At 38.8% G+C, this 12,340-nt stretch overlaps 1 protein-coding gene across 3 annotated transcripts in view; it reads left to right on the top strand.

Annotated features, from left to right (window-relative positions):
* Positions 1–11,553, top strand: part of RB1 (RB transcriptional corepressor 1) — an 82,254-nt gene extending 70,701 nt beyond the window's left edge. For 2 of the 3 annotated variants that reach the window (XM_055701854.1, XM_055701857.1), the window contains 10 exons: positions 2,675–2,793; positions 3,223–3,368; positions 4,077–4,222; positions 4,791–4,895; positions 5,952–6,065; positions 6,157–6,323; positions 7,257–7,287; positions 7,639–7,781; positions 8,220–8,269; positions 9,565–11,553. In XM_055701854.1, coding sequence (XP_055557829.1) covers positions 2,675–2,793; positions 3,223–3,368; positions 4,077–4,222; positions 4,791–4,895; positions 5,952–6,065; positions 6,157–6,323; positions 7,257–7,287; positions 7,639–7,781; positions 8,220–8,269; positions 9,565–9,638 — 1,095 coding nt within the window. In that variant the 3' untranslated portion in view covers positions 9,639–11,553. Of the gene's footprint in view, positions 1–2,674; positions 2,816–3,222; positions 3,369–4,076; positions 4,223–4,790; positions 4,896–5,951; positions 6,066–6,156; positions 6,324–7,256; positions 7,288–7,638; positions 7,782–8,219; positions 8,270–9,564 lie in introns of those variants that run through there. The other variant, XM_055701855.1, reaches the window with a different exon arrangement.
* The last annotated feature ends 787 nt before the right edge of the window (positions 11,554–12,340 follow it).

The following is a 12,340-nucleotide window of genomic DNA, read 5'->3' as shown; positions in this document are numbered from 1 at the left end:
GGGGCCAGCTGGATAACAACACCCCATTTATCTTACCACATTTTTAACCACAGTGTCAATTAGTATTTCTGGGAGCCAAAAAAGATGTATTGGACTCTATGTCTGGCTACTTCGTGTCTATAAGTAGGTGTTTCTACACAAGGAATAGCCTTTTGCTAACTGTAGTTCATCTAACGGATGGAAAGCAGCAGTAGGTTTCCTAAATTGTTGCAGGGTAAAGTTTTGCACGCCGGTCAGCTGACTGAACAGCTTGTGGTAGCTAAACATGGGACATCTCGTACTCCCCGTTTTCTGCTCTTTCCTGCTTTGCTCCCAACTTCCATGGTGTTGCTGCCCTGTGTTAATGCTTGTTCTGGCTCCGCTTGTGATGCTCTGCAGAGCTGGCTTAAATCTCGTTTTACTTTCTCTGATATCTTTCTGCTGGTTTAGTGCATCAGATTACTTATGTGGAGGTCGACTAATTTCCAGGCTGGCAAGTAGAAGAGGAGGAGTGGAAATGATGCAAAGGTAGGCAGGTCCCTTCCGTAGGTAGCAAGCTGCTGTGTCCCCTCATCTTATCTAATGAAATCACACTCTGGGTAGTGAAAATTGGAGCAGGGTTGAGAGGACCAGGAACTGCTGGTTTCAAACGGTAACTTCAAAAATATAACTTCTGCTTCTTTCTTGACCTTTCATTCCCCTTTATCAACCCCTTTTCCTATTACTAATGCTTCATTAGAAACAATACTTTCCCAATCATTAATAGCTAAAATGTGAACTGAATGAATTAGGATTCACTCTTAGTCAGGGAATCAAGTGGTGTTTCAGCAACCAATTAGCGAATGCTCTAGGAAAGAAGCTTCGGTTCTTCAGAGCATAGTGAAATGCTGATGGGAATAATAAAAAGGAAGAGGCCAAGTGGCCGGAAGAATGAGAAATGGAGACGGTCTTGTCTGCATTTCCAGCAAGGGCAGCACTGAAAGAAACAAGTGAGAAGTGCAGGCACTGCTAAGTACAGGGAAAGATGATGCAAACCAGCTCAAGAGCTAATCTGGTTGAGAGATGATGGAGAAATAACTGTGTGGTTATGAGTCATTAACTATTTTTTTTTCTATTATAGAAGATATAGCTCCAGTATTGCCAAAATAGTAATTTAAAAATTGCACAGTGTGAAAGATTTTAAATCTCATATCTCTCTCATCTTGTTGCTGTGAATTTTTAGTTGATGCACTTCAGAGAAAAGTTGTTCTTGTTTTAGAAATACGTGTAAATGAGGAAAGCCTTAATGCTAGTTTTAATTCTAGTAAATCTTGTCTACTTTTACTAGGCCTTTTCTTACTGCCTTAGCCTGGTGATGCAGGTCGCTTTACATGTGTGCTCTGCTGTTTATCATTGTAGCTATGGATTTGTCATCTGTGCTATCATATTTTAATTAGTAACATGCATTTGTAGGATCAAATAGATCTTGTACAATTGGACGATGCTTTATGTACAAAGTGCTGAGCTGATTGATTTTACTGCTGTGTTTTGGAGGATCATCTGGAGGAAAATGCTGAATGTCTGGTTTTGCTCACCTCATTCCCAGTCTTACGGATACTGCTTTCCCCCTGAAAATGCGGGTATTTGCTAACGAAGTGTTCTTGTGTTGCTTCTGGAGTACTGATGCTGCGTGGTTAGAAGGCAACATTGTGCTCAAGGATGAGTTGCCTGTATAAAGAAAACAAAAAAACCCAGAAGCCAGCAACTCTGACTTCTCAAAATTAATTATAAATATGGTGCCAAAATATTTTCCCATGCACTCTTGCTGTGTCAGCATAATTCCGTTTTGTACGTGACGCGTAAGCAGCAAAAGCCCGAGATCTTGTTTCTGCAAGCGTGCTCTTTATTACTAACATCAGCAGTAGTACTAACGTTGCTTCAGCCAGAAGCTTCTCCATTCCGCTTACATCCTCTCTGCATCTGCATCTTAGTAGGGTCACACTTGTTCCAGCTGCCTTGCCTAAAGTACTGATAATTGACCTAAAATCAAAATGGTTTTTTTTTTGTGTTTGGGCGTGAGGGCAGACACTTAAATGTATTCAAACAGACTGTAACTCTTGGCAGAGATAGATCTAGAACATGATACTGCAGAGACTGAAATAGTCCCAGGTGCAGTTAGATGAGTTATGACCATGGTTTGTATGTCATTGTATGTAAAATATTGGGTAGATGTTGTAGGAGAAATGGATTGACACTAGGTATAGCAGGAACTTTCAGTCACCAGCAGGTTGGTTGGGGTTTTGGGGTTTTGTTTTTTTTGTGTGCGTATGTGTGTATTTCAGTTTTTTTTTGAAATATGACTATTTATGTATTGTCTTGTATTGTTTGCTTTTCTTTTCAGGAATGGCTATTTAATAGGGAGTAATGAGAGACTCTAGAACACAACTGTGTCTCAACAGTTAGTCTGTATCTAATGAAGTGCTGTTGAAATAGAAATCGTTTGGTGTATTTAAAATGTAGATTAGAATTTTAATTTGTTAGAGTTTGTCAGACAGTTTAATTTTTTCTGGCAAAATGTGAGTGTTCTGAAGTATTTCAAAGCATTAGTCTTCTGTTTAGGCTCATATTTTGGGGGTTGTTTTTAGAGAAGGAACAAAATCCATACAATGTCGTTGTCTGTTCTCAGTACAATGTACTGTTACTGTCATTTTTCTAGGGGTCACCTCTGTTTGATCTAATCAAGCAGTCAAAAGAACGAGAAGGCCAAACTGACCAGCCTGAGCCCACTTCCACTCTTAATCTGCCTCTCCAACATAATCACACCGCAGCAGACCTGTGAGTGCTATGCATGCTTGAGGTCTGGTAAAATGTGAAGTTAATATCACCCTTAATCATTAAATCCACTTGTATTCTGTTTTTGTACTTGTTAAGCTTGGTGCTTAGGTTATGTTGAACTGTTGTATTTGCTGCTGCTTGTTACACATGTACATTTCACTAAATCAAATTCTGAAATATTTTTTTCCAAGCCCTATCAAACTTGTAATTGCAAATTGTTGCCTTTCTTGCCTAGGAATAAGTAAGTCCCTATATCAGGTATTTAATCAAGAACCTGAATGTTTAATTCCTGATAAGGGAATAGCAGGTTACAGTAGAAATTAATTTCTTCTTATGGGGGAAGAGGGAAGAGTTCCTGCAAGTACTATTCATAGACAATTGTTCCTTTAACCTGTGATGTTAAATGCTTAATGTATGTTGAATCTCCAGCTATCTTTCTCCTGTGAGATCTCCTAAGAAGAAAGCATCTGGACCTCCTTTAAGTGCTACTTCCACTCCAGATGCTCCACCAGGTGTGACCCCCCAAACACAGAAACCACAGAAATCTACCTCCCTCTCTCTGTTCTACAAAAAAGGTTTGTTGCTTCTGTACCTGCTGAAGTTATGAAGTTCTCTCTTGTTAGAGATTCTTTTTGGGTTTTGGAGCTCAGTATTTCTTAAGAGATTATTGTAGATTCTGTAGTAAACACAATGCAAACCCTCAGCTGCCTCTGGAAGAAACAGTAAAACAGTGCCAGCAAGTTAATGCGTACACTCTACACACTGCAAGTTCAACCTGAAAACTAACTTACTGATTGTAAGAATAGCCATGTGGGCTCAGGTGGAGAGTTCTTCTGTTATAGCATCCTTTTTCCAGCAGTGATCATAAATAGACCTCATGGGAAGCTTAAGAATTGGGCAAGCATATGTGGTGCTTCCCCTGAATCTTTCCCGAGCTCTGACTTTCTCCAACTCAGGGTTTTTCCTGAGCATTTTGCGACGTGTCTGCTTAGTAACTCTCAGTAGATTCATGTTCCAAATGCTTCCTCAGACTCTTTTGGAATCAACGTAGATAAATATGTGCAGTATCGTTTGGTGTGGGCTTTGTGGGTCCGCTGGCTGTTGTATGAAGAATCTTTCTCATTTGTTTTGAACCTGGCTTTTACTACCTTCATTTGATGGCTTATAGTTTTTGTATTGGGAGATGGTTCACGTCCAGCTGCTGTCCATCCTTCATCATGTTCCTTTTATTTTGTTTACCCCTATTATTACAATTCGGTTTCGTATTTTTTCTGTTTCTGAAGTGTATCTACTGGCGTATCTACGACTGCGTACCCTGTTCTTTCGGCTTCTCTCTGAACATCCTGACCTGGAACCCTTGATCTGGACCCTCTTCCAGCACACACTGCAGAATGAGTATGAGCTTATGAGAGACAGGCACTTGGACCAGGTAACATTAACAAAAACGTTTTAAAAAGTTTAAAAAGACTCTCCTGAACAAAATGTTCCTTATGTGTTTGTTAGCCATTAGAAGTTGTCTTCTGAGTTTTTATCTCTGTGTTGATCACTCAAAGGAAAAACTAATTTAGAGTGAAGTCTGTCATCTCAGGTTTTTTAAAGTACTGGCAGTTACTTATTTTGGGATCTTCAAACACCATTTACAGCTATTTTCAGAATAGTGAAGACACACCAAATCTTCTAATAATTTACGTAAGAAAATACTGATTTTCTTTGGGAAGACAACATGTGTGGCTGATAAATGTATTGCTATTCTACCCTAAAACGGCAACGTGTGAGATGAGTTCGAGACGATATTACCAGCTCAAATTAGTTGATTGTCATATAGAAATGGAGTGAACAGTAGTTGTATTCTGGAAGTTCTTACGAAGTTACCTTGCATGCTAGTTTCTAGAGCACAGCCAGTAGTAGAAAGCTCATCAATTGATTTCTTGACTTGAAATGAAGAAGCTGAATTAATTTTCTGCATTTCTAGTTGTCTTGTCTTGTTTCTTTAATAGATCATGATGTGTTCCATGTATGGCATATGCAAAGTAAAGAATGTAGATCTTAGATTTAAAATAATAGTTTCGGCATACAAGGAGCTCCCCAACACAAATCAAGAGGTATGGAAATTGTTTAACATTATCCCTCCATAAAAATGTAATAAACTCGTTATTTCTCTGTCTAAACCAAACCAAACCAAACTACACTTGACCATACAAAAGAAAACTTCTGCTTCACTGCATCTCTGTTTTGTGGAGGAGGAAACTGGCTCTAATACTAAATGTGTCTTTAAACATCTCGCACAAATAGTTTGGTAACTTTCCTCAGAAAGTAGACTTCATTCCACGTTTTTACTTTAAGTTACTAAATAATGGTTTATGATTCTATTTGGAGACTAGATGAAAGGCTTGGGTCTAGAGCCAACAGGATTTTCAAAAGCAACCCAAGTTTCTTTAAGAGTTACCTACTTCCATGGAGCATTAAGGGGAGAGAAGCAGATAACTTTCTGTAGCAGCTTTCAATAGAAATGTGGTTGGATATCAAATAGACATGTAAGGTTATATATCAAATAGGCGTTCCAGTCTTAATTCTAACATTAAGAAGTTCCTTTCTTTGTTAAGGGCCTTACTGTACTTAAACTTTTGCACAAAACAGTGATTAAATCAACAGAAAAAAAGCTCACCAAACAGTTAACTGAACCGTGGGCATCCTTTTAGTAACAGAATTTCTTATAGTGTGTTTGTGCACCTTGGCTGAACTCCAGACTTTTGTCTCCAAATGTGTAAAGAATTATTTTAGCCACAGCAGTTCAGTAATGATTTTTTTTAGCCTTCCAAGGCATGCAGAGTAGGGAAGCCTTTTTTTGACAGTTGTGTGTGTGGAAGTAAATGGAGCTTGAATCTGGAAAATGTTGATAAAGTACTGATGAACTGTTTGCACTAAGGGGCTGTGCCAGTTAATTAAGTATATTTTTCTGCTGCTGTTCATACACACTAGGAAAAAACCCAACAATTTAGAACAGTTCTAAATAGTAGTTAAAATGGCTCGCATACAATACACGTGCCATTTTAGCTGTTATCTAACACAGACTTCATGAATGGCTTTATGAGTTTGTCAAATGTAATTTTTTTTTATCTTTTTTTTAAATCTGTGTATGATTTTCTCACCCTATGTAGACTTTCAAACGTGTTCTTATCAGGGAAGAAAAGTATGACTCCATTATAGTCTTCTACAACTTAGTGTTTATGCAGAAGCTGAAAACAAACATATTGCAGTATGCCTCCAACAGGGTAAGCTGTTAGCTGTGTTCCGTATTCATTATTTAATAGACTAGGAATATAGAGACAGTAAAACCTTGTGATTATTTTATTACTTTTATAGCCTCCCACTCTGTCACCTATCCCACACATTCCTCGGAGCCCTTACCAGTTTTCCAACTCGCCTCGGCGTGTCCCTGCTGGCAATAACATCTACATCTCGCCCTTGAAGAGCCCATACAAATTCTCTGATGGGTTTCAGTCGCCCACAAAGATGACTCCAAGGTCTAGGTAGGTTGTTGACAGGCATTTCTTTGAGTAAATTAAAGGTATTTAGGGGATTTTAGTGGAAGCAAAAAGAAATCCACACAGTCTAGTTTGCCAGTGGTCTGTGGTGGTTAAATCTTTTCTGGTTAAAAGTTTGTGTCCTGTATTTGGAATCTTTATTCATATTTGAGCACTTCTCTGTTTCAGTTTAGTCAGTGTGCTCAAGGAGTTTTTCTTTTTTTTTTTTTCTTTTTTTTTTTCCTTTTCTTTTTTTTTGAATAGTCACATCCAAGAGGGGTTTTCTGACCTAGGTGCTTAAATGTTGTTGGCTTTGACTCTGGATCACACTCCTGAAAAACATAGATGAGCTTTGTACACTTGTTTAAAGAGAACATACTTTTTTGGAACAAAATGGTCCAGAGCATTTAGTTGACTGCGCAGAACATTTCAAACTGCTGGTTGCTAGTTCTTAGCAGGCGAGGATGACAGCAAATGTGCCAGTTTCCAGCGGACTTTTCAAACTAGGATCAAGTGAGTCCCATTGCACCTGGCCCACTGTGTACAAAAGTTAAAATATTATTTTATTTTTTATATTGAAGTCCCACACGGTTTTGATGAGCAAACACTTAAAGGTAAAGATGAGAGGACGATTATCTGGGTACCCAGCACTGAAGTGTCTTCCTGCTGATAAGAGACGGACTGCGAGTGCCTCTGATTCTATCAAGCCACAGTTTCTTTTCTGTCTATATGGTACGGCTGATTTGGTGATTCAGCATTCACTGGCCTGAATAGAAACGTAAATGCTCCCAACACAACAAAGCGTAGTGTGGGTTTGCACTGTTAATGCAGAGAGGGAGGAAGACTGTGTTAACTTTGATAAGCTGTGCAAATCAGTGGATGCTTCTGTCATTGTTAAATGTAGCTTAATCTTAAACATTTCTCTTCTTCATTTGGCAGAATTTTGGTGTCAATTGGTGAATCATTTGGGGTGAGTTTTAACATTTTTAATGTCTGGTCTTGAATGCATGTAACTTTCGGAGGAATGGGAGAGCTTGCTGACACCTGTAGAACTGGCCAGTGAGTGCCTCTAAATTAATGTATTGTTTTATGGAATCTGCACGCACAAAGATTACAGGGGTGTTCTGTTAACTCCTTTCAAAAAAATATGTAGACTTCACTTTTAATATGTTTTGCATTTTATTTTAGTTGTTTTGACAGAAAATAGAGTTCTTAAGCCACAGAGTTTTAGGACTCCTAATTTTTTTAGTGGATAATCTGGAAAGTTTGAGCAGTTTCAGGATCTATAGGAAATTCTTTCCTTATTTTCTTGTCATTTCAGACTTCTGAAAAGTTTCAAAAAATAAACCAGATGGTATGCAACAGTGACTGCCAGCTAAAACGCAGCGCAGAAGTAAGTGCTGCTCCTAAGCCACTGAAGAGGCTGCGCTTTGATATAGAAGGACAAGACGAAGCAGATGGAAGGTGAGAAATTGTTCTTGGCTTTTCACTGATCTTACATATATTTGGTTCTCGGGGCCTTCAACTTTTTCCTGACATCCTAACTTCTGTTCATTTGTGAACTTCAGTAAATACGTTACGTGAGGGATGGTAGCATAATGCTTCTCAATTAGATGCTTTGGTCTCAGAAGCAAGGATGATTTTCAGTGCTTATATATCCAGCATCCCAGTGTTACAGCTGAGCGCTTAACCATCTTGTTGTCTTTAGTCAGTCTTTTAAAAATCAAAAAACAAATCTAAGACATGAGAAATCAGCAACTCTTGAATTTTGTGTGGATGAAAAAAGAGTTTGCATCTTTGTAAGAGGCGATAGCACTGAATTGAACTAACCTTGATTTAAAGTTAGGTTATGAGAATAAAAAGGTTTTAACTTCTGCTTAATCATATGCTTTCTGTCTGCAGCAAACACCTACCCCAGGAATCCAAGTTCCAACAAAAGCTTGCAGAAATGAGTGAGTACTATTTTTTTCATTATCTGCACAGCAGTGAGTGCCTTGCATAAAGCAGTTTGTGCTCACTCAGATAAAAACATCCCTCACCACTGATGTCATTTTGGTAATTTGCTTAGTTCTTTGTACTTGTTCCATTTAATCTTGAGAAAGCAGATTATAAAATGGAAATCCTCAGAAGCCTTTTTGAGGATGTTAAATGGCACAGCAGCACAGACGATGCTGTATTACATGTGAATAAGAAAATGAGCATGACACATTCTTCCTAAACGCTGGAATTCTTGAAATGGAATTCAGTGCATGCCAAGGCTTTCCATTTGTTGTCATGACAGACCCTTAGCTGAGAGCTCACAGGTAGAAATCAGTGGAAATTGCAGCAGCATTTAGTGGGCCGTAACACCTTTTCAGGCGATTATGGCATAGTAAAGGAAAATTATATACACAGGAAAATTGTACGTAATTGTGTGTGTTGCTTTGCTGTCTTTTATACTAAAATGCCTGAGACTGCTTTTTCTTCTACTGTGGATCAGCATTTCTTTCAGATTTTATAGGATCACTTTTCTGTTTCTCAAACGAAACTCAATTGTGGCTCATGAAAGGCAAACCAGCCCCATTCCCACTTCTGAGTTGCATTTTCCACTCCTGAGAAGGAACACGCTTGGTCTGACCAGGCATTCTCACTCGCTGGTGGAATCTGAGCTCTGTAGCTGAGCAGAGTTGCTCATTAAAAATTCTTACTTAGCAATTGTTTGCTCATCAAGATAGGTATAAGTACGGATCCAGGCACGCGTTGTTTGTTTTAGGGTAGGGGAGATGTTTCAGTGTTTACTCGTGGCAGAGGTCAGGAGGAGGGGGTGTTCTGTCACATGTCCTGTTGTGTTAGTGTGGGGAAAGGGCATTTCCTGGGCAGGTGGGCTCTGGGATGCAGGGACTGCTCAGCCCGCGGCATCTGCCTGGGCTGAGCCCACGAGATCCCTACGTGATGCAGTCCATCTGCCCACCTTGAGGGTGAAAACAGACCAAGTGAGGGTACGGAAGCAGTGACAACTTGAGTGAACAGGTGGAATGAATTTCTTCAGATGTGTGAGACTGAACAAGAATTGCTGAAGCAACTCAGAATTATGTGTTTATTTTAAAATGAGGATTTTTTTTTATTTAAATGGTGTACTTCTATTCCTCGCGCCATTACAAATTTTTACAATAATCACATTCAAAGTAATTCTGAAGAAAGTATTTCTTTTTTGTTTGTTTTGTGGTTTTTTTTGTTTATTTGGGGTTTTTTTTTGTTTTTTTTTTAGCATCTACTCGAACAAGAATGCAAAAACAGAAACTGAATGATGGAAATGATACCTCAGCCAGTGAAGAAAAGTGAGATTCTTCTCAGGACCAGGGGCTGCACTGCAGGCCCTCTAAGATTTTGTTTTACAGCCGCTATTAATGGAATTGCTTTTTTAGTTGCTTTTTATGCTGAACTGCTAGTTGAAAGCATTTGGACTTTTAAAATTTTTAAATGGTTTTCATGATACTTTGCCTTATGATGTAGCATATATACAATGTAAGCCACTGAATTTAATTTATATTTTTTTTGAGGATTTAAAAAACAGACTTGGAAGGTGTCTTAGTTTCCTATTGCAACATTACTGATTTAGGCCAATTCAGTCTACGTGGATTGAATTTGTCTGTCTAAAGACAAGATGTTAGCTAGAATGATTTGAAATGCACTAATTTTGTTTCTTAGATTTCATTTCTAGATTTTCATTACTTGCAAATTTTGAAAACGAGGGGCCAGATACTGCAAAGATTTCTGTCTCTGTATATAATTAGCGCATCAAATTCCCACTACCTTAAACTGCATAGGAGTCGTAGGCCTCGTGGAGTCAGGGCCTCACATGACAAGTACAGCCTGAATTCAAAGTGAACTCATTATGTAGTCATACTACTGAAACCAATACTTAGCGTCCTGTAGTTTTCCTTCCCCAGCTCTCACCCCAGTGGCCTTTTAGAGGGCCACTGTCCATCAGCTTGAATTTCATGGAATATGAATCCCACAGAGAATCTTTCCAGAAGCCGAAGCTTCTTCTCATGTGCAGAGTACCTTATGTGCACTTTCTTATCTTTGAAGATCTCAATTATTTTAAAAGACAAAAGAAAGAACCCCAACCCTAAATCCCACCTCGTACGCGCAAGATTTCAAAATTCTATTTATGCAGAATGGTCTTGATTTCTTCCAATTTTCACCTAACTGCTGTAGCCGATCCAAACACCTTGAGGAACAGGCACCAAACCTCTTTCCTGTAGCTGAAAGCTGGGTGGCTCCAGTTGGGTTCCAGGTAAGAGTAGCCTGGTCTGTAAAAGCACAGGGCCTTTCCCATTGGCCTTACTGCAGCGTCTGCACAAAAGCTGAACTTGATGAGCTCACACTAGGAAAAATCAGTCTGCCTTATTTTACTGAAAGGCAGAGTTTAAATAGGCAACTTGTGAACTCTTGGCAACTAGCAAAAAAAACCAAACCCCAAACCCTTTTCATCTTACGTATTTCTAAGTTACTGATTCCAGATACTGGAATTTTTCTTGCAAAGGCAAGTGTTTACAAAATAGCCTGTTAAGGAAAGCACATGTTTTACTTCCAGTGGATTAAAACATAAATAAACAAATTTAGTCTTGCTTTAAAATTACACATTTTTATGAATTTTAGCTTATGCAGCTACTTAAAACAGTTATAGTAGAAGAGCATGCCATTTATTCATTACACAAACATTTTAAAACGAAGTCTTCTCTGGGTAGCTTATTTAGAAATTGTTTAGCTGATCCTAGAATACTCACAGTAGTACATTTTAAAGACCACGTCTTGTGTTGAATGGGAGCTAATCCTAGAGCTACTAAAATATCGACAAGCAGCACACTTGATTTGTCAGTGAATTTTAAAATAAAAATATTTTTTTAGTCTCTGTATGGCTTCAACTTTCTCCTGCAACATGTACAGAAGTGTTAAGAGTACCTTGTTTTATTTTTTCACTTTTTGCAGAGTTTTACAGACAGAATATATGTTAACATTAAGGTACACTGACCATAAGCTCTGTTACAGCAGTTGAAGTTCTTCCATGATCCTTTAGCTACAGGGGTGACATTACGGAGTCTAGTACCTAAACAAGATTTATTATTTTACTGTGACAATGTATTTTTTTTTTTTTGTTCAAACAGATGGAAGGCTTTACAACAAACGTATGATAATGTTTTATACAACTAATCAGTTTCCTTTCAAGGTAAATAAAATAGCTTTAAAAAGATTTATAGTTGGTAGTAGTTTTCTTTTATTAGAGAGAAGGTGACGTCATATGGTAATGAGGTCCTTCTGTCATACTTCCACCAGGATTCAGCAGCTTGGTACAAGCAGAGGTCACTCCATCTCCAGTAATTCCCTCTTGGTGCAGAGGTCCAGGTTGGGCTTGCAGTTACCTTCAGGAGTGTCCATAGGACATTCTGGAAATGTTGTTCTCACCAGGGCTTTTGTTTCAGGGTCACCACTGGTAATGCTTCTGGCTGATGCAGGCCCCTATCATGGTCTGGGTCGCTGGCACAGCCCTCGTGGAGGCGCATCAGGCAGTCCCGCAGAGAAGCTGGTGCCTGCATTTAGAAGTGTTCCCATCATTTCGCCACCCTGCTTTTCATAATAAGGTATTACGCAGTGCTGGTCCAGAGAGGCTGTAGTAAATAGCGAGTTCCTCACAGGTACCTGAACAGATGCAGGGAATGTGTAAACTGCGTCTTTTGAAGTGCACGAGTGGCTGGAGGAAGATAACCTGTGTCAAATGTGAAACAGCTGAAGATGATGATGGCTGTGTTTGCTTCAGAAACAATTATTGGTGTTTTGAGGATGGTTTTAGTAATTAAGTCACAAGGGCATTAATTTCTTTGAAAGGTGGAAATACACTTATGCAAATTCTCCAGCTTTTTTTTTTTTGTGTCTCAGTTTTCATTCTGCATACAAATGCTTTATCTGGTGGCAGTTACTTCCTCAAGAACACAAATAGTCTTCAGACTATCTCTCTGAAATATGTTTTATCTCTCTTTTCC

This window comes from Falco cherrug, chromosome 2, assembly GCF_023634085.1.
Source record: "Falco cherrug isolate bFalChe1 chromosome 2, bFalChe1.pri, whole genome shotgun sequence".
Classification (NCBI taxonomy): Eukaryota; Metazoa; Chordata; class Aves; order Falconiformes; family Falconidae; genus Falco; species Falco cherrug.
This window is presented reverse-complemented; position numbering and strand designations above follow the sequence as displayed.